Genomic DNA, 24377 nt, shown 5'->3' with positions numbered 1-24377 from the left:
GTGGCTCAGTCAGTTAAGTGTCTGCCTTCGGCTCAGGTTGGGCTCCCAAGCTCCTAGGATCGAGCCCCACATCGGGCTCCCTGCTCAGTGGGAGGCCCGCTTCTCCCTCTGCCCAAGCTCATGCTCTCTTTCTCTCAAATAAATAAATAAAATCTTAAAAAAAAAAAAAAAGTTCAGTGTGTGTATGAAAAAGACTAGGTGTGTCCTGTTGTCTCTGTGAGTATTTTGGGCTTCAAAACACATGTGTCGGGGCGCCTGGGTGGCTCAGTGGGTTAAGCCTCTGCCTTTGGCTCAGGTCATGATCTCAGGGTCCTGGGATCGAGTCCCATATCAGGCTCTCTGCTCAGGGGGAGCCTGCTTCCCTCTCTCTCTCTCTCTGCCCGCCTCTCTGCCCACTTGTGATCTCTCTCTCTCAAATAAATAAATAAAATCTTTAAAAAAAGAAAAAAACATATATGTCATCAGTCGGTGAACATCAGGGGTGCTGGGGAGTTGAAGTAGGCAGAGCCTCCCCTTGGGGACTAGATTTTGACTCAATCCTTACGTCAACAGGCGGGGTCAGGCTGGGGGAAGCATTTGCCTACTTTCCACGCAGCGTATGGTTATCAGGAAGGGGGCATCTTGCAGAGAAATGTGGGCTTTGGTCCTGCGTTCCAGTGAACTGAGGCTTTGCGCTGGGTAGTGACCTTCCAAGAGGATGGCCCAGCACCTCCAACAGAGCCTGATTAGGACTCCAAGCTCTGAAGAAACTGCTAGGGCCATAGGCGCAGCCACGAGCCATAAGGTTCCCTGAGGACATGCTTCTGGATGTGAGGCGTGTCAAACCGATGTCCTGTTGGACTGTTGTCTTCCGGAAGATGTCCTCAGAAGATGTCCTCAGTTGAGCGGAGAGAGATGCCTGAGGGTGTGACTGTGTCTTCCTGTCCCAAGTTCTCTCGTCCTGGAGGACTGGGGGTGGGGGACAGGAGGGTCTGGCAGCTGGGTGGACAGAGCTGCGTTTTGCACCCAAGGTGGGCATCGGGCATCTGTCGTGGGCCTGGTGCTCAGCAAAGGGCCTGTCCAGGAAAGCTGGATGTGCCTGGCCAGGTCCTGGGGGAGCAGCTGTCTGCATGTACACCATGGGAAGCGGGACAGTTGCCACCTGCTTGTAACGCTTCCTGGTTTAGAAAATGACTCTAGTGGGAGGAGTCACTTCGAGCACATTAGCTAAGGAGGGCAGGCAGAGCAGCTCCTGGTGACCCAGTTCTTGGGAGCAGTTCCAAAGTATGAGTACGAAAGCCTGAACTTAATTTCATGGCCGCGTTTTGAGGCTCAGGGACTGTCCTGGAGAGCCTTCTGTGATACCACGGGAGCTGGTGCTTCCTTCTGTTCCTTCTGTTCCTGCATCCCTGTGCCTTTCTGGCACTTCTGTGAGACCCGGCCTGATGGGGCCCCCCTCCCCAACTTCCTGTCCAGCACGACCATAAGCCACCGTGCTGGACACGTCCGCTCCTCGAGAACAGGCCTCATCTTCTGCAGCTTCTGCTCCTTGACAAGGTCTGAGGCGGTGCTCAGGGCAAAGCCGGTGATAAGAAATGGGTGGAGGGGACCTGGGTGGCTCGGGGGTTCAGCGTCTGCCTTCTGCTCGGGTTGTGATCCCAGAGCCCTGCATCGGGCTCCCGGCTCCGCGGGGAGTCTGCTTCTCCCTCTGCCTCTGTGATGGCTTTCCCTCTCTCCCAGATAAATAAATAAAATCTTAAAAAAAAAAAAACAAGAAAGAAAGAAAGAAAAGAAATGGAAGGGTGGCCTTCCTCTGTCCTTTAGAGCAGTGTAAGTTCTCAGAAAATGAATTTGGGCCACCAGAGCGCTCCTAGTTTTGAAATGGATGAGGGATTTGGGGGGTGAGGTGGGGAGAGGGCAGGGTGGTCACAGTGACGCTCAGACCAGCATGGAACTGGGGTGGTCTGGACACCCACCAAGCGCTAGGAAAATGGCCAGATTTAAGCAGGGCGTGAGGTACATTTCTTATCTCTGCTGGCCAGCTGCCTTTTTGTATTCAACTTGTGTTGACTGTGTTACAGATTGATGGTGGTAATCTCTACTCAGAAAAAGCAAAAAGCAAATTACTTCCCTTTCCTCACCCTAGAATGTTCCAGTGAGACCTCCACTACACGCTTTACCTGTTTCCTCTGCAGCCTACCTGTGGGAGAGACAAGACCTGAATTCTAGCCCTGGCTCCTTCTGCGAGTCCTTATCTGTTCTTATCTGAGGGAACTAACCTCACAGGCCTCAGGGTCCACGTTTGAAAACCAACAAATGACAAGCAGTGCTGCCTTTCCTGCTCTGGAATTCACGTGTCTTTTTTTTGATAGTGAGACAGATCACAAGTAGGCAGAGAGGCAGGCAGAGGGGGGGGCGGGCGGCGGGGGGGGGGGGGCCGGGCGGCGGGGGGGGGGGCCAGGCTCCCTGCTGAGCAGAGAGCCTATGCGCTATTGCATTCCAGGACCCTGAGATCCAATGACCTGAGTTGAAGGCAGAGGCTTAACCCACTGAGCCACCCAGGTGCCTTTCCATGTGTCTTAAAAAAAAAAAAAAAATCAAGCACTAAGCATGAGCAAATAAGCAACACCTTTGCCTTACACACCTAGTAAAAATAATAAACCACCCAGAAATTTGAGTCTTAGGAGAAATGATCCGGCAAGGTAAAATTGAAGATGGTTCAGATCTAAGAATCTAATGCTATACTTTCTTTTTTTATTACAGACTTATGAATTAACTAAAAGGCATAAGATTCGTTCTCCTTGGTTCTGCCCCTTTCCCAATAGGCAGAGAAGATTTTCAAAAGGCGATAATAATTTAGCTTCAGTTAGGGACACAAAGTAAGGTATTTCTTAAAATACCATAAAATGTGCCAAAGTAGTAGCTCCTTTAGTTAGTTCTTACTAGCATCCCTTAACATTCCGAAGCTCCTGCTTTCAGTCATAATCATAACTTTGCTTTTCTAACCATCTGCTCTGCAAGGAGGAGTTTGTGTGTCTGGGAGTGTGTGGTCTTTCAGCGGCTTTACTGACTGTGGCGTGAACTTAGCTTTGCCTCCAACCTTATCCTGGCTGACAATCCAGTATGTGGGGAAAAAGCTCATCAAGCGGAGGAGACCGTTTTCTGCAGCTCCTGCCTCCCTGTTAGGCGACTCCGAGGTCGGGTGGAGCCAAGCCAGATCCTGCTGGCAGAAGGAGTGACAGAACGTGGTCCAATGTGGCAGTCCCCGGGCTCTGGCCCAGCGGAGCTGTGGCACTCCCATCCTGGCCTGCTTCAGTCATCGGCTCATTTTTATGTAAATGATGTAGATGAAGAAAGGAATATTGGAAAGCTTGGGCTAGAAATAACTTGCCAGCAGCCCAGGCCTGAGCCAAGCCCTTGTGATAAGGTCGATCATAGGGGTATCTGCTTCTCTTCTACGGGGACCACCAGCAGGGGTGAAGGTGGGTGCTGGGGTCCAGAGGGGCGGGGCCTGCGGCTCAGGAAGTGGGGGTGGCAGACCAGTCTCTGATACATTGCGCTCTGTTCCTCCACCACCTCCCTTGCTTTCCAAGCTGACCTGTCTAGAGGGGACACTTTTTCCCAATTAACAGAAAGGCACCCAGTGGGCTCTAGGCTGCCTTGGAGAAAGCAGACCAGAAAGGCCTTTTTCTAACTTGCATGGCGGTGACGAAATTTTAATCCAACCGTGGAGCTGGTATTTGCATCTCACCCCTGCGACACAGGGCGCATCGCATAGGAGCACACACCGGAAGGGAGGAATTGTACTGAAATGCCATTGCCTGCGGACGGTGGCTGCAGACCTGGCAGGTTTCGGCGGTGCGTCTGGCTTCAGCACTCTCGGCTGTAGGTTTCTGGTTCGGCCTTGGTGTTAGGAAATTGAGGTTGCTAAGAGCTTATTAGAATTTTGTCTTAAAAAGAGAAAATAGACCCAGATCCGAGACCGGGGAGTGATCCTGGAAGAGAAGTTGTGAGCTTGAGAGGCCGAGTTTCGTGACTTTAGTTCGCCACCAGCTTTCTCCGGGCCTTGTAGGAGGGGCCTCAGTTTCCCGGCCTCTGTGTGCTCCCCTCCTGCGCACCCTTAAGTCTTTGGGGTGCAGAGGATACGATTGTGCACTTAGAAGATTCAGGAGACAGAGCCTGAAGGATCTGTCAGTGGAATGGCAAAACTGAGGGAGGGGGACGGACGGACACGCGCAGGGGAGGACAGGGAAGAGGAGGAATGAGACTGGGAAAATGTTGGTAGCACCTGGGGCTGGGTGATAGGTATGTGGAGGTTCGTGAGACTTAGTGAGTTAATACGCCGGCTGCTTTTCAAGCTCGGTAGATTAAAATTGATCGCTTTGCAATACACTATCATGAGTCAAATAGAAATTAGAGTATCACATGGGAAAAAAAAAAAAAAAAGATTCCACTCCCAGGGACAACAGTTTCCAAGAATAAACATCATAAAATATGCAACGCCTAAAAGAAGAAAGCTATAAAACTTCACTAAAGCACCAAATAATTGAAAAGGTTTACTGTGTTCTTTGATAGGAACATCGACATTGTAAAGATGTTCTTCTCCAAGTAATCTATAAATGCAAGTATCTGTGAGTAAAACCAATTAAATTCCAATAGGAGTTTGATGTAAAACATAGGGGACTGACTAAGAATATCTGGGACTCCCCCCGTACTTAAATGGCAGCCCCATATGGGTAGGGTAGGGGCTTGGGGACAATCATGTCTGACTCACCCTGGTCCCGCTATCTTCCTCCGCTCCGCCCAATCCCCCAGCAAGTCCAGGCTTCTCTACCCCCACACTTCACAAGGATCTGGATGCCGTACGGTGCTCCTCCAACCAGTCCTTCCTTCATTCGGACTCGAGGCCGCCACCTAACTGGTGTCCTAGCCACCACTCCCAGGGCTTCCCCAGCCCCCACGCAGGGAGGGACCTGCTTAAGCCTGCACTTCCTAAGGCCTCTGCCCTGGCCTCACCATTTCCTAAGCTCACTCCATTTGAGCAACCCTGGCTGGCTCCTACCTTGGCAGCTTTTACGTGCTGTGCCTTCTGCCCGCAGTTCTCTCCCCCTCCCACCAACTCTGGACCTCTGCCTGGCTGTGTCCTCCCCATGTGGCGCTATCTGGATGATTTGGGCGAGAATTTCCTGGCCACTCTAGCTGATCTGGCCCACGGCATCCACCCTCCCCACGCCCCCATTGTCACCGGTCTATCATCTGCTTTCTCTCTTTGTCTTACCAAAAGCACCTTCGTTGTTTGCTCGCCTGTGTCCTGTGTAATATTCATCGCAAGTGTGCAGGCTTTCTGGGAGCAAGAGGTTGCAGGTTACACCGTGTCCCGCAAAAAGATCTGTCCAAGTCCTACAGTACCATGATAACGGAATGTGACCTTATATGGAAATCAGGTCTTTACAGCCATAATTAAGTTGTAAACTAAGGTGAAGTCATATGGGAGTAGGGTGGGCCCTTAATCCAGTAGGACTTAGTGTCCGTAGAAAAAGAGAAGACACAGAAACAAACACACACAGAGGGAAGATGGCCATGCGAAGACAGAGGCAGAGATCAGAGTGATGTGGCCACCGGCCAAGGACCCTGGGGGCCCCCAGAAGCTGGAAGAGCCAAGGAAAGATCCTACTCTGGAGGCTTCAGAGGGAGCATGGCCCTGCCAACACCTGAGTCTGGACTTCCAGCCTCCAGAACTGTGCGTAAAGTGTGGTTATTTCCAGCACCCCCCGTCTGTGGTACTTGGTCTTACGGCAGCCCCAGGAGACCACAACAAGGGGCATTTTCTGTCTTGCTCAGTTCTGTCTTCTCAGACCTGTCCGGGGTGAGGAGCAGCTCCAGAAACACTGCATAATGCTGAAGGAATGGCAAAAATAGCCAAGAAGATTTTGAAAAAGATCAGTGAAGATGCACTTGATCTAGCCGATAGTAAAGCATACTATAAAGCCGTAGGAATGTTATAATAGAGGGCGCCTGGGAGGCTCAGTCCACTAAGCGTCTGCCTTCTGCTCAGGTCATGATCCCCGGCTTGTGGGATCAGCCCCGCATCTGGCTGCCTGCTCAGTGGGGAGCCTGCCTCTCCTTCTTCCTCTGCCTGCTGCTCCCCCTGCTTGTGCACGCTCTCTGTCAAATAAATAAATAAATCTTCAAGAAAAGAAGAATGATATAATAGACAAAAATCAATAGATTAGAAGAGAGGGCTCAGAAGAGACTTAGGTAAATGGATTTAGTTTATTATAATGGTGATGATTTAATGAGCCAGGGGAAGGGTGAAGGGTGACTATTCAACAAATTGTCTTGATACAATTGACCAGTGCTGTGCTGGGGCGGGGGGGGGGGCGGGGGGGCCCCTCCTTTACTCAGCCGGATATTCAGACCGGGTTCCCCTTGGACTGTCTAGTCTGAAAGGAGGAGGGCAGAAAGCTCAGCTTGCCCCCGGGACCGTGCTGGCTGTCCCTGTCCAGGAGACCGAGTGTTCTTTGTAGGAGTTCTGGCAGGTGACTGCATAGCCACCCGGCTGGTAACTAGCTTTTCCTTTGTGTCCTGTTGGAAACTGCATCTCTTTAAAAAAAAAAAAAAAAATTATTTATTTGAGAGGGAGAGAGAAAGAGAGAGCGAGCAAGCACAAGAGCAGGGAGAGCGGGGGGAAAGCAGACCCTCCGCTGAGCAGGGAGCCCAACGCAGGGCTTGATCCCAGGACCTGGGGTCATGACCTCAGCATAGGCAGACACTTAACTGACTGAGCCCCCAGGCGCCCCCGAGCCAGTATCTCTTATCAAACCCCCGGAAGTATAGATTCCAGGCTTCACCCAAGCCCAAGCCTGGTGTCCTCATCAGCAGGTGTCTTCCGTGTCCAGGAGCAATGGGTCACTCACGGTCATTTTTACCACAAGCAGTGTTCTCTAGTCACATAGTTGATGACTGACCGTTATGGGGTTCCTAGGTTTTGTTAAGCCCCTGGGGGTGCTAATTAAATTAGAGCCCTACATTATACCATGTATTAAAGCAAATTACAGAGGCCTTTATGGTGAACTCTAAAGAGCCCCACTTTTAAAGTATTAGAAGAACATAGAAGAGAAACTTTCACAGTTTTATGGTGTAGAAAGCCTTTCTAAACAAAGCATAAAACTCAGAAGTCAAAAAGATAAAGAAACCTGATAGACTTAAAGAAATATCTCTTTATTGAAGTACGACACACATAGAACAATGAGCAAACCCCACCGCCCAGCTCCTTAGTTGTCACAGAGCGAACACACCCCCATGACCAGGGAGGGATCTGGAAACAGAGCCCGGGTGGCACCCTGGGAACCCCTGCACAGCCTTTGCCCTGTGTCCGATCGATAGATGGGACTATATGAATATGTAAATCTCCAGGATATCAAAAGGCACCGTAAAAGTGCTTTAGAGATGAGCAACAGCCTGGAAAGAAATCCTGTACGCCGTGTGCAGCATATAAAAGGGTCAAAGACTGACAATCATGGGATGTGAGAGAGCGCTGTAGATCGTAAAGAAGGACAAATAGTTCACCAGGAAAGATGGCAAAGGATACCTAGGTCGTTCCCAAGAGGAAAACTGCAAGCGGCCCACGGAGCCGGCGCGGCCCACTCTGCTCTAGGCCAGAAGCCATCTCCTCCATTCTTCTCGCCCTCTGCCTCCCGTGACTCAGACGTAGAAGGCCCAGGACAGACACTGCCTTCCACCCAGGGTGACTCCTCCCTGCTGTTCGCCCAACCCCCTCTCACGCCCCCGCGGTGCCCCCCCACCTGTCTCTCCCTTAGGCCTTGACCCGTTTCCCAGGAGACATTGGGTTCTCTCCTGCACTGGCTCCCGGGCCTCCAGACAAGCCCAGATCTGACTTGTCCTCTAGGGACACACCTGCTCAGGTCCCCGCCAACCTCCTGCTCAGGTCCCCGCCAACCTCCGTGCGGGGAACATCAGGGCGGGGCTCAGGTGCTTGACACAGGAACAACAGCTGTGGCAAAAGGTAGGAGGGGGCCGTCATTGCTGGAGGTTGGGGCAGGCGGTAGGTTTGGCCTCCCATTTTTAAAGGCTAGCGTCAGGGGGGACCAGATCGGCCCCCAGAAAGGAGTGTGGGACAGGTACCAGCAGCAGCAAAGTGTTCGTTCCGTAAAGGTGAACTTCCTCAGGGAGAAGCTGCTAAACGAAGGGACATCACAGGAAAATGACTGGGGGAACCTAGACCTGGCCCCCCGAGGAAATGTGCAACTCAGGCCGTGGGGTCCGTTCAGCTCAGGGATCCCGGGTATGTTTGACCTCTGTTCGCAGAGTACACATCAGCCTCCTAGGGGACCCTGGGGTCTGTTGGGGACTCGCTGCTATGAAGTGATTAAGATTCTAAGGCCAGGTTCTGACCCTTCCACAGACTTTCCTGTTTCCAAGGCTGGAGCTAATTCCAGGTACAGAAAGCTTTTGGCCGGTTGGTAAGTCAGAGGAGGCAGTCCCCAGATTGAGGAAATGGGGTAGTAGGGCCCTTTGAGAAGGCCTTTTTGTAAAAATAGTGTGAATATCTTCCCTTTTGTTGTGTGGGGCCTCTGTGAGAAGCAGCCGTGTTTAATTAATAGACGCGTGTGGAGGGAGAGCCCAAACTTGTCACAAAAGATGCCCCCAGGTATTCCCTACATGTGGGGATGCGAATAACAAAGCACCATTCACAGAGTTGAACTTCCTTCATCTTCCGGGGCCTGTGCATCCTGTTTGCCCAAGGTCAGGGCCAGCCCTGCTACAGCGCTGTGTCTCTGTGGTCCGTCCAACACCAGTGACCACACTGGAGTTCTAATCACATCTCTAATGCCAGCTTTCCTGCTAAACAGCAACAGTAATTTTTTGTAACAATCAAAGAAGGCTGAGAAATGAATTATAGCCAGTTTTCTGGATTCTGGATTAAAATACAGAGTTGGAATTGGCTTTTGGTGAATGGAAGAAGTCTTACCTCAGATTTCTGGAACCGTGTCCTGTCCTCAACAAGTCCCTCCTGCACCAACCTCTGTGAACCCCGCCTTCCCCCGCATGCCCTCCCCCAACCTGAGGCTTGCTGGGAGTGGGGCAGGTGACCCCTGTTCACAGCCCCTCCCTCCCCCTGGCCAGGGTTCCTCCTTCTCCCCCAGAAGGACTGGTCCTGGGGACCCACACCCGTCCTCACTGAGATCTCTCTTCCTCCTGGCCACGCTCTGCATTCACAGAGGAGCTGCGTTCCTGGCTCCCTGGGTCCTTTCGCCACAACGCCTGTCCCCATCCTCGGTGAGCTCCTGGCCATCAGCACAAGCCACCTGCTCTGCGGGCCTCCCTCTGCCCTCACTGGCCCACTGCCAAGCCTTGCCTTCCCTTCACCCCGCTAGACCTTCTACTCACCAGGTACTAGGTGGTACTAGGCCACCCTGCAAGTTCAGCTCCGGGCACCCACTACTACCCCGACCCAGACAGCTCTGCAGCGACCAGGCCTTCGGTGTCTGAGCTCTGAAACCTTCCCGCCACCCTCACTGCCCGCCGCACACCCTCCTCCCTCACCCTCCTCTGGCCGACAACGCACCCCATGCACTGACCACTCCTGCACGCACTGCCCCCCCCACCCCCGCAAGCCCGGCAGCCCCCCAGCCCGGGACGAGGCCACACGCCCCCTTGCCCCACGCATGCACCCTGGTTGTCGGGTGTGGCAGGACACGGACTTCACAGGGCAACTCCTCAAGGGGTTTTTGTGCTGGTCCGTAGTTTCATCACATTTTCCTTTTTTTAAGATTTTATTCATTTATTAGACAGAGGGAGAGTGCATAAGCAGGGGGAGGGGCAGAGGGAGAGGGAGAAGCAAAGTACCCACTTGAGCAGGCAGCCCCAAGCAGGGCTCGATCCCAGGGCCCCAGGATGGATCATGACCTGAGCTGAAGGCAGACAGTAGCTCCACCGACTGAGCCACCCAGGCACCCCGCCCCGCGTTTTCGTACTCTGGTTGCTCTTCTGCTCTCCAGGATGGCTGTTTCACACCTTCTCAGCCTTCAGCACCTTGGGCCTCTCAGCTAATGTTTTGCTTCCTATTGTCCCGACAAAATAAAAGGAATTTAAAGGAGAATTTCATGAGCCCCACCGGCTGACCTGTTTGCCCTGTGCACACGCTCTCACCACCTTCCCTCTGTTACAACGATGACACTGGTGTCCCTGGGGGTCCCCCTTTCCTTCCTAGCCCGGTGATTTCCACCATTAAACCCACAGACGGTCAGATCTCATTTTAAGGAACCTACTCCCGCCTGGGTGGCTCAGTGGGTTAAGCCTCTGCCTTCGGCTCAGGTCATGATCCCAGGGTCCTGGGATCGAGCCCCATATCCGGCTCTCTGCTCGTCAGGGAGCCTGCTTCTCCCTCTCTCTCTGCCTGCCTCTCTGCTTACTTGTGATCTCTGTCAAATAAATGAATAAAATCTTTAAAAAAAAAAAAAAAAAGGAACCTACTCCCGGCCCCAGCCCCTCACCTCCTTCCTCCATTCGTGTGCATGAGGGGGTGGTGCACACACATGCCATCTCCGCTCTCCCTCCCCCCATCCTCCCCGGCCAGGCTTTGGAACTCGCTGCTCCTCTGAAGCCCTTCATCAAGGCCACCATGACTTCCGGGTCCCGGGATCCCGCAAACGTCCCCGTCCAGCAGCACCAGCCCCCCAGCCCATCCCACCCTCCTGAAGCGCTGCGCCTTCCCAGGTCGCGTTCCTCGCTGCCGTCCTCTCCCTGCTGCTCCAAGCACCGCCCTCCCGCCCCCCACCGCAGAGGTGCGCATCTGGATCCCTTGCGGAGCGATGGAGTTGAAGCAGGACAGGGTGTGACTTTGCCCTGTTCTTCCCATGCCGGCGGGGCCTCTCGCGCAGCCCAAGAAGATAAACGTGGATGACACTACATGGCTTCTAAAGGGGTGTGTGTGTGCTTGCACGTGTGCACACGCACGTGCCCACACCCTTGCATGCAAATAGGGCTTCTCTGCAAGGGGGGAGGCTCTGAGGAGGGGCGGTTCAGCTGGACGGATAACTGAGGAAGGAAGAAGAAAGAGGGATGTCCGGGGGAGCTGGTTTGGCTTGTCCGAGAGGAAACTGGGAAGGTGGCTCTCAGTAGAGCCTCCAGTGCCAGGCCAGGCCCGTGGACCTAATTTGTGAGTCACAGGAAGCAAAATGAAGGGCTTGCGGTAGGAGGAAGTGACACATCAGGACCCGCTCCAGGAGGAGAGCTTGGGGGAGGGGGGGGCAGGGCCTCGGGAGAGTCTGGAGGCCCAGGATTGAGATCTGCGGTCGGGCCAGGAACACTGCCCCCGGGGAGCGGGCCTACGGGATCGGCCCCGCGTATACAGTGAATAGGCACATATTTGGAGAGAAGTAGGTATCGTCAGGCTTTGCTCTGCCTCCCCTCCCGGTGCAGCGCCCCGCTGCCCCCCATCAGAAGCCTGCTCAGCGTGGGCGGAAGACTCCCCCTAAAGTCTCAGGGTCCATCCCTGTGCTCCCGCCCCCTTGTCTGAGGAGCCGGCCTCCTCCTCCAGTTTGGTCACAGCCATGGCTGACCTCCGTGCAGGGAGCAGGGTGGGGAGGACCCACCCCAGCCCGCAGATGTTTTTCCAGCTGTGGCTGCAGGAGATCATACATTTCCTTTTTATTTTCTCTGGTCGGTTTGCACAAGCTAGCACAGCCTTGGTGGGAGGCCGTGCACTTGCTTAGGTCATGCGTTTCTGCGTGCCCGCCCCCGCTCGCCTCCCCTTCCCCCACTGGCTCTTTGGTGTGGTCTGGACTTTTGTGGTGAGAGAGAGAAGCAGTGGGGAGTACAGGAAAGTTTCTTCTTGGGGCTGACCTGGGTCTGCCCATTTGGCTTTCATCACGGCTCACAGGCTTCTGTTACAGACCGATGTTTTTGATTTGCACTTGGCTCAGCAGCTCTCCTGTGCCTTCCTCCGCTGGCCCCAGGAAAAGTCATTGTCTTTCGGAAGAGCGGCTCTGGCTCTAAGCTGGTGACTTTGGAAGAAACAGCCATAAGCCAGTCTGAACGGAACTCGCGAAGGCCAGGCTGACCTTGATCTGGCCTAGGCTGTCCGTTCCAGAGCCTGAAACACGAGGAGAGGGTTTGAAATCCTGCTCGAGAATATGCAGCTGCAAGTGGTACCTCGGTCTTGGGCTGTCTGCCGCGTTAAATTGACCTACTTGTGTTTGTGACATGTGGGCTGGGCTTCCCTGGAATTTCCCGATGGCGTGTTATTGTGGATTAGATTATGAAAGAAAGAAACGTGTGTGGTTGGTTTGATGACTGACCCGGACTGGCTGAGTGTGGCCCGGGAACACAGCCTGCGTGGCCTGGGTTTTAAGGAGCAGAGCGCGCTCGGGCTCCACGCGTGACTCTGACCCCTGGTGACACCAGCCCCACTCGCGGGACATTAGGCCAAGTTCGCGCTGCTTTAGGGCAAGCCGCCCCCTCCCTGGCAGCCTAAGTGGCGGCTGTTTCTCTTCCACTCCCTTGGCCCACTAGTCCTGGGGTGGGATGTGGGTCCCCTAGGCCCTCTTTGCCACCTCCGGACCCTCCTTCCCTTCTTCATAAAAGCACTCAACTCTAAACCGCCTAATGGGATCTTCCAAGGTCATCCAAACTTCTAGACTGTCAAGAGCCCCCTGGGGATTTAGGACAGGAGCCATAGCTCACCACCACAGGGTGGTGTGGGGTGTTCCCCGGAACCTTGACCCAGCCGTCAGGAGACCCCAGGCCCATTTCTCTCACCGGGTGTGCGCGCCAGGGCTGTTTGCAAGCAAGGCTCACCCACAGGGTCCAGTGTTAGGTGGCTGAACTTCCAGGGTCCCCTCAAAGGACAGGCTTGTTTGTTCCAAGAGTGTCCACATGGCCCCGTCATAGTTCTTAGGTCACTCGTGGTTCCTCGCAACCCAGATGCCTTCTACCAGTCAGGACGATTTTGAATTGCAAGCCATGCTGCCTCGTAACATGGATAACTGACATCAGGTTACCAGGGACACAGGACTGGATGCTAACCCAAGGTCAGTTCTCTTGCAGGCTCTGTTAACCCTTTGCCCACACACACCAGGGACCCTGTCACCCGTTGCCCTATGTTGGGATTACCTGGTGATTCTACCTTGTTTTCTGCCAATGTTGCTGGTGCGGAGGTTTGCCCTTGTTTTTGGTACCTTCTGCATCATGGTGAGCCTCCTGAAGCCCTTGGCCTTGGGCTCCTGTCCCTCTTTGCTTGGTCCTGCTCGCTTGGTAATACACCAGTGGGATCCTCTCCTCCTTGCCTGAATCCTTCTCTGTGTGGCTGGAAGTTTCCAGAAACCCACTGCCATGCTGATAGGGATCATTGCCACTTCATGACCCCTAAGTGCGGGGGGTGGGGTCCTGCGGTGACTGTCCCAGTGGGCTCTGCCCACCTTCCCGCCTTCCGGCTCTGCCGCTCCCCCACCTCCTCCTCTTCCTCACTCTTAGCTGATGGACTTCCCTCTCACTGCACCGAAGCCCTGAAGCATTTGGGGGGGACGTCTGCACACTGCCTGCGCCCCAGTGGCCTGCCCACCCCCTTCCGCCTCTGTCCCCGCTGTCTGCTCCCGCGTCTCTTGGTAACTATTGGGCTGATGGACTGTTTTTGAGGGTGGTCCCCACTTAGACATCGGATTCCACTGACCTCCGGGGCCTCCCCCCAGCAGCTCCCCCCTCCTAGTACATGGTTTTTACTGTCCCAGAGTGTTTCCACCAGCACATGTGTGTGGGTGCATACGCACACACACACACACACACGCACGTGTGTATGCACACATGTATGCACACAGAGAGTCATATATACATGCATATATACACTCACACACATACACATGTACAATATACACATACCTGTACACACATGCGCGCACACACAGGCACACATACATGTGTATATACATACATGTATGTATGCACACAGCTGTATGTACATATACAGACACATACCTGCTCACACAGACATACACATGCATGCATACATACATGCATGTACATGCATACACACGTGCACATAAATATATTTGCATGCATGCACACACACATACTCACATACACGGACATATACACACATGCATGAACACACACACATGCACACACACACACACACACACACACAGAGTTCCTTGAAGAACCATCTGATTCTCCCTCTGCAGTCAGCTGCCTGCCCCTCCACTCCACCGACACTGCTCCTTGCTGGGCCCCAGTGCCTAACTGGGAGGACGGACACTCTGTCCTCATGTCACGGAACAGAGAGCAGCACCTGAACTTGCTGACCCTCCTGCCTCCTTCAAACACTTTCTTCTCCGACCTCCAGGACAACACGCGTTTCACATTTCTGGTTTTCCTTACATCCTCTGGGATATTTCTCTTCATTCTCCTTGATTTCTGAAAAAGCTGTTTCCAGTACTCCAATCTCCAGGCTGTAAATACCTTCTGTTTGCTGGGACCCTGTTCGCACCTCCGGCTGGGCTTCTCTGCCGGACTCCAGGCTGGTACAGCGCCGCCCCCGATGTCTGTGCCGGGCCGCCCATGGGCACCGCAGGCTCGTCCTGAGCTCCTGATGCTCCAGCCAGGCCTGGCCCGTCAGTTTCCGCGCCCCCGGGGCCGACTACTCCAGCCCTCCCGCTGTCCAGGAGGAAGACTTGGCCTCATGCTTAAACCCTGTCTTTCTCTCATATCCCACATCGAGTCTGTCCACAAATCCTTTTGGTCTGACCTTCCAAATATATGCAGATAACTTGTGATGTTAAGGAATTATGGTCAAGTTTTTTTAGATGGGATCATCGTATTGTGGCTATATTTTTATTTTATTTTAAATATTTTTATTTATTCATTTATTTGACAGAGAAAGAGAGAGAGCACAAGCAGGGGGAGTGGCAGGCAGAAGGAGAGGGAGAAGCAGGCTTCCCGCTGAGCAGGGAGCCTGCTGTAGGACTCAGTCCCAGGACTCTGGGATCATGACCTGAGCCAAAGGTCACCAACTTTGAGCCACCCAGGTGCCCTGTGGTTATTTTTTTAAAAGGAGCCTTTATCTTTGAGAGAGTCTTACAGTTTACATTTCTTTACATGCTAAGAAGGTTGGAATTTACTCATGGTAATCTAGGGCAATGATTTTCACTTGGAGGACTCGTTAAAACAGATTTCTGTCTGGAGGCCAGAGGTTCTGACTTTATAGGCTGCAGAGGACCCGATCATTTGTATTTCTAGTGCAGGTTGATGCCTATTATCTGAGACCCACTGAGGGAAGGTAGAGGAGAGTGGTGGGGAGTCTGAGTGGGCAGGGGTGTAGGAGAGCTGATAGCAGGGGAGTCGGTGGGATGTGGAAGTGTGCGTCCATAGTGTTGTTCCAGTACTCTGCTTTTCTCTGGAAGTGTCTGTAGTAAAAAAGTGTGTGTGTGTGTGTCCAGAATGACTATTTCTCACCACCTCCCCTGTTACCACCTTGGCCCAAGGTGGAATCATCTCTTGCCTGGATTTGTAGGGGTCTCCTTGATTTTCCCCTTGACCCTATGGGATCTGTTTTCAACAGAGCAGCCAGAACTATCCCCAAAACCCTGCAGTAAATCCCTGTCACTCAAAGTGAAACCCCAGGACTTTCTATGACCTACAAAGCTCTCTACAACATGTTCTCCACTCTGTTTTCTCTGTCAGACACGGAGCTCCTCGCTGGTCCTTAGAGATGTCAGGAATGCTTCTGCCTCAGGACCTTTACACATGATCTCCTGAGCCTATAGTGCCCTCCTCCCACCACCAAACTTCAGCTATCCCTGTCATTTCCTTCAAGCCTGTGTTTGAAGGTCACACTTGCAGTGAGGTATTTTACAGTATGTAAAATTTCACAGACACACAGACACACACACACCCCACACACACACTTCACACCCCTTTCCCTGATCACTTTTTCTCCTTGGCTCCTCTCACTGTCTGTATCGTGCTTTTTTTTTTTTTAAAGATTTTATTTATTTATTTGACAGACAGAGATCACAAGTAGGCAGAGAGGCAGGCAGAGAGAGAGGAGGAAGCAGGCTCCCCGATGAGCAGAAAGCCTGATATGGGGCTCGATCCCAGGACCCTGGGATCATGACCTGAGCTGAAGGCAGTGGCTTAACCCACTGAGCCACCCAGGCACCCCCTGTATCGTGCTTATTGGTTTTGTCTGTCCCTCTTGGCAGGAAGCTTGCACGGTGGGTACCTGGCACTGAGTAGGGCCCTCCACTCCGCCTCTGTGGCTGTGCCTTGGCCGTGCCACGCTGTTCCCGGCTCCCACTCCCTCCCGACTCGGCCTCTGCCGTCATCTCACATCCATTCATGACACACGTTCCTTTTTTGCCACTGCCGAACGCCTGCCTTGGCCAGCTCTGCTGAAGACGGGTTTTTGTCGGTTCGGCTCACCCCTGTATTTGTGTCCGGGACCGTGCCAGGCGTGGCGGGCTCTCAGCACGCGCTCGCTGGGCACGTGGCTGCATCCCAGGGGCGAGAGGGGGACGAGGAAGAGGGTGGGAGAGCAAATGAGGGGACTTTCCCTAAAGGTCGGAAATCTGCGGCCAGCGGGAGGGGAAGCAAAGGCATTCTAACATGGAAAAACCTACAGGAAATGCAACAAAAGTGTGAGAGACAGGAATAGTCTATTTTCGGAGCATTAAGGAAGGGACGACAGAAGTTGCAAATGGGCAGGCCGAATGCAGTCTGCAGAGGTGTGTGCTCAGCCCACACGATGCTTAAAATAAATTTGGATTGGTTGCCAACGCTGAAAAATCAGGAGTGTCCTATTTCTCTCGAAAAACTGGAGAATCTCGCTGGCACCGGGCTGGCCTGGGACTGACCCTCGGTCCCCCGTCAGAGGGGGTGTGTGTCCTCGGGTCAGCTGTGCCCCCTCCAGCAGCTTCATTCATTCGTCACCTACCTGGTGCTTGGAGACATTCCATCTGCGAGCTCCCTTCTGAAGAGCAAAATGGATTTCTTCTTCCTTCACACCTAACTGAGGAGGTATCGTTGTCGGGGGCAAGCAGGGGTGTCGGGTGACCAGGGAACGGGCTGCTCGAGAGGCCAGGAGGAGGCAGGGAAGGACCATCCCCCAGAGCCTGCAGAGGGGGCTGGGCCCCGAGGACACCCGCTGCAGACTTCTGGACTTCTGCCGTATGACATGGTCGTGTGCTGTTTGAGGCCAGTAAGGTGGCGACTTGCTGGGGGCCCCCATGTGTCTGGCAGAAGGCGTTTCCACTTGGAAAGCGGTCAGTCGCTGGCTTCGAGGGGGACCTGGTGGCCCTGGGGTCTTGGGTTCGTTTGCTACATAAGAAGAGCCTTTCGTTGCTCATATTGGCCCCATGTTCCTGGGGACAGGCTGGGACATGCGCCCTTGTCACCTGTCCCCCATCAGGGCAAGTGGACAGTTGCATTTCCAGAACTTCCCCTCGTGGGCACGTTCCCACCTCTGCGGCGTGGGTCAGACCACATCACTTCAGAGAGCCGTTTCCCAGCATCTTGCTCTGTCGGCTCAGGACGGTCGTGCGGAGGTAAAGGGACACACGAAGGCCTGTCGGCTCAGGACGGTCGTGCGGAGGTAAAGGGACACACGAAGGCCCCCTTGCTGACTGAACACGGGCTGACGCTGAGGCTTACGGATTCTGTGTGAAGACTTTTGTAAAGCTCCGAGGGTCGGAATATATATTTCTGGGGCCGGAATCATTCTCGTGCTTTATCAGCTCGTGTCCTGAGAGGAGGGCCGGGATCCTGCTTCGGCTGCACCGGTCCCGGGTGCCGCCACGCTGGCCGTGCCTGCGGTCCACGGGGGTGGAATTTCACAGGGTTTAGCTGTCCTCGATCAGGGCGCAGGCCCATTTCCCAGAGGGCTCTGTAGGCAGAGGACACTGCGCCTGGCCCTCAGCAGTGGGCTTGCCTTCGCCTCTGGAGGGGCCGGGGGATGTTGTTCCTCTCGGCCAGGAGCAGATGCAGGGAACAGTGAGGCTACCTCGCCCCCCTCACCCATCATCAACACGGGAGCTGGAAGCCTGTGGCCTCTGAGAAATGTGGGCCTTTAAGAGGATGGCAGCCTAGTCCTCAGCCCCTGTGACACCTTGCATGGCAAAAGGGACTTTGCAGATTTGATTAAGCTAAGGGCTTTGACATGGGGCAATTGTCCTGGGTTATCTGGGTGGGCCTAGCACACTCACAAAGGCCCTTCAAAGAAGGAAGAGGGGGCGCCTGGGTGGCTTATTTGGTTAAACGTCTGCCTTCAGCTCAGGTCGTGATCTCAGGGTCCTGGGATTGAGCCCCGTGCCGGGCTCCCTGCTCAGTGGGGAGTCTGCTTCCTCCTCTCCTGCCCCAGGCCCCACTCATTCTCTCTCTCTCTCTCTCTCAAATAAATAAATAAAATTAAAAAAAAAAAAAAAAAGAGGGAGGAGGGAAGCAGGAAAGGGAAAGAGAAGTAAAGTGGGAGGAGAGAGCCGAGTGCGGCTGTTGTGGGCTTTGAAAAGGGGGTGGGCAGGGGCCAGGAGGCCCAGAGTACAGAGCACCGCCTGGAGCACGGAGCACCGCCCGGAGCATGGAGCACCTCCGGCTGGAGATGCTGCTAAAGGCCAGGAAACAGGTTCTTTCCCAGAGTTTCCAGAGGAATGTAATCCTGCTGACCCTGATTTTAACCCAGTAAAGCCCAGTCTGGAGACTTCTGACCTGCACAGTCGGCAGCTCACAGACACGTGCTGTTCCGAGCTGGGGGGTCTGGTCATTTGTTACCGCAGCCGCAGCAGGAAGACCCAGGAGGGCCGCGCCTCACGGCCGCTCCTTCTCTGGGCCCGGCGGAGGGAGTGGTTGGGACGGTCCCCCGAGTCCTCAGATTAGCCTTAGGTTACTAGGCCCCTCTGCCCTCCTCCTCCTCTGCCATTCTGACAGAAACTGTGGCTCTAAGCCCCATAAAAAAATAGTCCGAAAACTTGTGCACGGTTGTAGGGGTGATAGAGACCCCCCCCCCCAGATGCTCCCCCGTGAAGCTGCAGTGTCTGCTGGGCCTTCCTCTGTCCCGGGATGAAAAGCCCATGCGGACGCAGAGGGACTGCTTTCCCAGGGAATCTCGCTGACAGGGTCTGCCAGGCCCTCATCCGGGGACTCATCCAGGTCCCGGTTTCATTCGCTGCGTATGGAAACACCCTTCAGAGGAAGGGTCCAAGGGCTTGCTGCCTTCAGTGCCAGATGGGTCTCTGGTGTCCTTGAAGGTCAAGGGCTCCCGGCTCCAAAGGGTCCTTCCTCTGTCAGGTCAGCTTTCTTCTTTTGCTTCCTCCTGAGGCTCTGTCTTGTCCTGAGCGCTGGACAAGGACAAGGACAAGGGCTCTGCCCTGCCAGCGTGCCGGGGGGGATGCCCCGGGCCCAGGCCCAGAGTACCTGGGGTGCGTGGGCTTTCTGCACAGCCTCCTCGTCTGTTACTCAGCAGGTCCCCGCGGGCAGGTGGGCACTCGCGGGATGAGCCTGCAGGGGACCTCATTTAGGGAGGACGGTCCTTCCCACTGGGTCACAAGGACTCGAGCCTGTTCCTGAGCCTGCGGATGGGGCTGGGCCCCAGACACCTGTTCCTGCTCAAACCCCAGCACCTCCTCGCAGCCAGCCGGGGACTCTCCTCACCCTCCCCAGCTCCCCCCCCCGCCCCCCCCCCCAGGGAGCTGTGGGCGCTCCCAGAGAGCAAGCTGTTTGTGGGAAGGTCTAAATGTGCAGCTCAGTGATTCGCTAGTCCTAAAACCTCCACCCGCATCCCTTGAGGCCGGGCTATTGTCTCTGCGTTTTCTTTTTCCAGTGGGTGGGGACCCAGATGGGAAGGCAGCCGTGAATGAACTCCGGCAGGCAGGCCGGAGACCCAGGCTGATGTTGTCTGTGATGTGTTTCTCTCCCAGCTCCGGAAGAGAAGGAGGTCATTAAAGGCCAGTATGGGAAGCTCACGGACGCTTACGGCTGCTTGGGGGAGCTCAGGTTAAGATCCGGTAAGTACCCGTTCAGACAGAACAGCAGCTGTCAGAGCGTCTCCTCCTGCATTCGTTTGGAAGGACTGCCGGGTTTAGACATTTTATTTTATCATCTTTTAAACTGTGTCTCTATTTGCCTGAGCCGCTGCTCCGTGCCGGGGAGGAGGTGAACGCAGCCTGATTCTCACCTGTCTGTGCCGGTGGCAGAGGAGGTGTGTGTGAAGGATGCTCACCTTCATGGTTTGCCCTCCAGGACCTGAGTTTTTCCAAAGTCGGGTGTAAGGGGGGGGGTCCCCCCCAGGGGGCTGTATGTTGTTGACAAGGGCTCCGTATCCAGAAGGCGTGGATGCAGAGAGTCTGACAACCCCGGACTCACGGGGTGGCTTGAAGAAGAGCAGGGACTGGGCGTGCGTGTCAGCGAGGAGAGAAGAGCCCCCCGCACCTGGGGCCATCCGATGCCGGCGGTGGGGGGCTGGGGAGAGGAAAAGAAAGTGCATCTGGAAAATGGGCCGCGTAGTCTGACTTTGGAAAAGGCTGAGAACTCCCAGGAACCAGCGGGCATCCTTGTTCGTGTGAGACCCTCGGGGCTGAGCTGTCAGCTGGGCTGTTCCTGGAGGTCGCAGCCTTCCCCTGCATTGTCACCTCTGTGGCCCTGGACCTCACTTTGGGGTCTGCAGCCACCGTGTCCCTCCTCCTCTCTCAGTCACCTCATTTATGCCGGCCCCACCCACAGGTCTCCAGGGATGTTTGGGGCCCCGGCCAGAGCACAGGTGACATCTCTCCTTCTCAATCCAGCACCCCAGGATGAGAGTGGCTGGGAGTGGGTCAGATTGGGGCACACTCTTCCCCCGAGCCGAGCATGTTCCCTCGTTTCCCGCAGCAGCTGCGTTCACAGACGGGGAATTTTTTTTAAGGCAACAGAATGGCACGTTGTCTGTCACTACTTTTCTGGGTCTTTTCTTTCGGGGACGGGTTCTCCTGAGCTCGATTCCAGCAGTCATTTCCAAATCGTGTGTAGGGAAAGTGCTCCGTAGCCCCACGACAACATGCATGCCTCTGATGTCTCTTTTGTTCCCTGGGGCTAGATGTGCGTTAACTTACTGAGTCCTAAAAATAAGCCAATATGATATTGCGTCTCTTCCACTATTCCCAGTCATGGAAACAGGCTCAGAGGGTTAGAGTGATTGCCTCGGGTGAGAAGTGTACCTGGGATTCAAACCCAGACGGAGTTGCCTCCAAACACTTGGCTTTTTCCCTGAAAATGTGCTTCCTACTCCAGGTTTTCTGTGGGACTTTTCCCCTTAGTGATTTTAATGAGGTCACAAAAAAGTCCAGGGGCCCTTGCCTCCGCGACGGTGATGTGAGGACACCAGATAACCTTCCGTAGCGCACACTCCGTGCCGGGCACTGTTGTAATGTATTAACTCTGTTCTCCCAACACGCGAGGCGGGTGCCTGTTCCTGTCCTGCTTTACCCAGACAGAGAGGCTTGGAAAACTTAAGTGCTGTTTTTTTGTCTCTTCTGTGACTTTTTTTTTTTTTTTTTAACATATTAGAGCGTCTTGGCTCTTAGGATGTGTTAACCGTTGTTGACATCTTACAGTTATAACCGGCAGTGGTTTTCCGCTACATGAATCAGTGATCCGTTTTGCATCTGAGCCAGACCTGGATTTTGCACAGGGCTGTAACTTGGCCAAGGTCAGGCAGTTCTCCAGGGGTGACCTGGGTTTTAAACATGTGCCTTCTGGCGCCTGGGGCTGTTGTCAACCACCTGGGGCTGTTGTCAACCACCTGGGGCTGTTGTCAACCTACCGGGCTGTTCTGTCTTTAAAGGGGGCAGAGAAGGTTGCACTTCCAAGGTCAGAAGGAGCAGTACCTTTCCTTCATCCCAGAGGAGGTCGTCTTTTCCCTGGACTAGGATCTGAGATTGGCTACAGGGAATTGCTCTCAACAGCCACCACTCTGAATCCTGGCTGCACTTCTTGCCTGAGGCGATGACTTTAACCCTGAGAAATATTGTCAGAGTGGGCCAGGGTGTCTGTGGGGCTCCTGGCCCAGGGTCTGGACAGGCTTCTGTGGAATCACCCCAGGGCAAGGAAGTGGAGGGACAAGACCACCTGCTGGGGAGACCCCCCCATCTTGCCCTTGCCTGAGGCAAGGCCCTGCTCCCTTCGAGCAGCCTGTGCTCCCCACCCGGCCCTCCCCCAGGAGTGAGTGTGCAGAGACCCTGGGGGCCTGGCATGAAGGTGGCTAAGATCCCCAGCACCTCCCCCCCCCCACCCCCGTTCTCCTCCTCTGTCCTCTGAATACCCCCAGCCCTTCCTGCCAGAGTTGCCCTCCTAGGTGGGCTGCCAAAGCTCTCTCCAAGGGGGTAAGAATGACTTCCAAGTTTTGGAATGTCAGTGTTCTTTGGCCTGTTTTCAACACATTCCTGAAAGGGCCCTCGGATATCTTTAGGATAGATGGAAGGATTGGGCCTTATTGTCCAGTGTTTAAAAATCCCCTTGGATTTCCTGAAGGAGACCATGGCTTTAACTTGATTTTCTTTTCCTCCTGCAAGTCCCCAGCCCAGAGCTCTCCTGTTTTCTTCTCATCTGTTGAGGGTGTTGGGCAGAGTGAAATCCCAGTTTGGGGTTGCCACCGAGACAACCAGCCCAAGCTGGGGATCGGCCTCCCTTTTGACTGACTTTTTTAAGCCGAGGGTCTCTGTACAAAAAAAGAGACTTCCTCTCAGGCTTATAACAGGGGGCAAGTTGTTGAATTTCAATCTGCCTCAGTGAAGATAGCTTTTTTCTGTTAGAAACTAAGAAATGTGCACAAAAATTGCTAAAAGCTTTATTCCAGGTTCCTAGGTTTTCATGGAGATGGTAAGTTCCTCCTTCTTCCCAGAAATGCCAGCAGGAAGGGGGCGGAGCCCCCACAATTAGTTGGAGAGTCAGGCTTCCTGATGTAGACATGATACAAAGCAAAGAAAGTGAGAGTACAGCAGCTGAAAGAATTGATCCCAACGATTACAGGATTTAACTCCCTTTTAACCTAAGCTCTCACAGCCTGCCTGTTTCATAGCCTCGAGGGTTGAATACAGTGAGATCTTTAACGAGCTCTGGAGTTGTGCAGTGCACAGCCTGTGAAACCCTACCGGACAGCCCTCCCAGATTCTAGTTCCAGCTTCACAACACACTCACCTTCTGTATTTATTCATCTCTCTAGGACTGTAGTCTGCAAAACCAGGAAAACTGCCTCACCTCTGTATTACATAATTGCTAAGAGATTTATAGGGGAGAGTAAACCTGGTTTGGAAATGGGTACTGAGCAGGAGGGAGCTGGCGTGCAGAAGGGTCCCTCTGGGAGAAGGGGGTGCGGGGTAGAGGTCAGGGCACTGAGTCCTGGTGGGTGGTTAGCCTGCAGAGGCTAGCGGAGGGCTCACTGCGGGGCAGTCACTACAAAAGGCAAAGTCTCTGGGGAGGGAAATGGGATCGTCTTTAGATTGGAGATTCGGCGTACACAGTGTTCTCTGGAAAGTCTTGAAATGATACGGCCTTTATCAGTCTTAGGATCATTTATGACCTACATCCAGTGGAGTGCTGGTGAATATTGGACGTCCAGCTCTCCGGGGGGAAAAAAGCCCTGCTAGGAAGCGTCTGCCAGTTTCCATGGTGCGACTAACCCACCCCTGGGTGGATTTCGGGCTACAGAGTGGGGCTGGAGAAGGAGGGGCAGGCGTAAGCTCCCGGCTCAGACACACGTGCCACCTGCACGTTCCAGAAAGGGAAGGAGAAAGAGATCCTTGCATCCTGTGCCATGTGGATGCAGGGTATTTAGAACTCAAGCTGGTTGGTACTGGGGGAGCCTTGGGGACCCCCACTCCATGAGTGGACAAGCCTAGAGCTCCTGAGTCCTGTGTCTACAGCTTTAAAGTGCGAGAGGGCCCTGTATAAGCAGGAGAGAGAAGGGGGTTTTTCGGCAACCTCAGGGTGGAGATTGGCACAACCTGGCCGGGGAGTGAACGCCAAGGCTGAGCCAAGGCTGAGCCAACGGAGAAATGCGGACGCAGGGGAAGCAGGAGGCCCAGAGGCCAGAACACACCCAGCATTGTCCCCCGCACAAACGGCATTGTGTCTGCCCATGACTCACCGAGCTCCCAGCGCCAGCCCTTCCCAGCCAGATGGCAGTGGCCTCAGCGAGACAAGACAGGGACCCCATCGCTGCCAGGCTCAGGGGCCTGAGGACAGCCGGGCCTTGGAGTTGGGTTTTAAAGTCAGCCCCCTCGAGGGAGAGCATTTCTGAATCAGCATGGAGGTCTCCGAGGTTTTTGTGCACATGGCAAAATACAGAGACGATAAAAATGTACCATTGTGACCAAGTTAAAGTGGACAGTTCAGGGGCACTGAGGACATTTCCATTG

The 24377-nt window shown here is 54.1% G+C and overlaps 1 protein-coding gene across 4 annotated transcripts in view; it reads left to right on the top strand.

The window, feature by feature from the left end:
• Window positions 1-24377, top strand: part of SYNJ2 (synaptojanin 2) — a 94940-nt gene that overhangs the window by 6781 nt on the left and 63782 nt on the right. For all 4 annotated transcript variants that reach the window (XM_045080120.1, XM_045080121.1, XM_045080119.1 and 1 more), the window contains exon 2: window positions 19905-19991. In XM_045080120.1, the coding sequence (XP_044936055.1) occupies window positions 19905-19991 (87 nt within the window). The remainder of the gene's footprint in view (window positions 1-19904; window positions 19992-24377) is intronic.

This window comes from Mustela putorius, unplaced genomic scaffold, assembly GCF_011764305.1.
Source record: "Mustela putorius furo isolate JIRA1106 unplaced genomic scaffold, ASM1176430v1.1 tig00000450_pilon_pilon_pilon, whole genome shotgun sequence".
Classification (NCBI taxonomy): Eukaryota; Metazoa; Chordata; class Mammalia; order Carnivora; family Mustelidae; genus Mustela; species Mustela putorius.
This window is presented reverse-complemented; position numbering and strand designations above follow the sequence as displayed.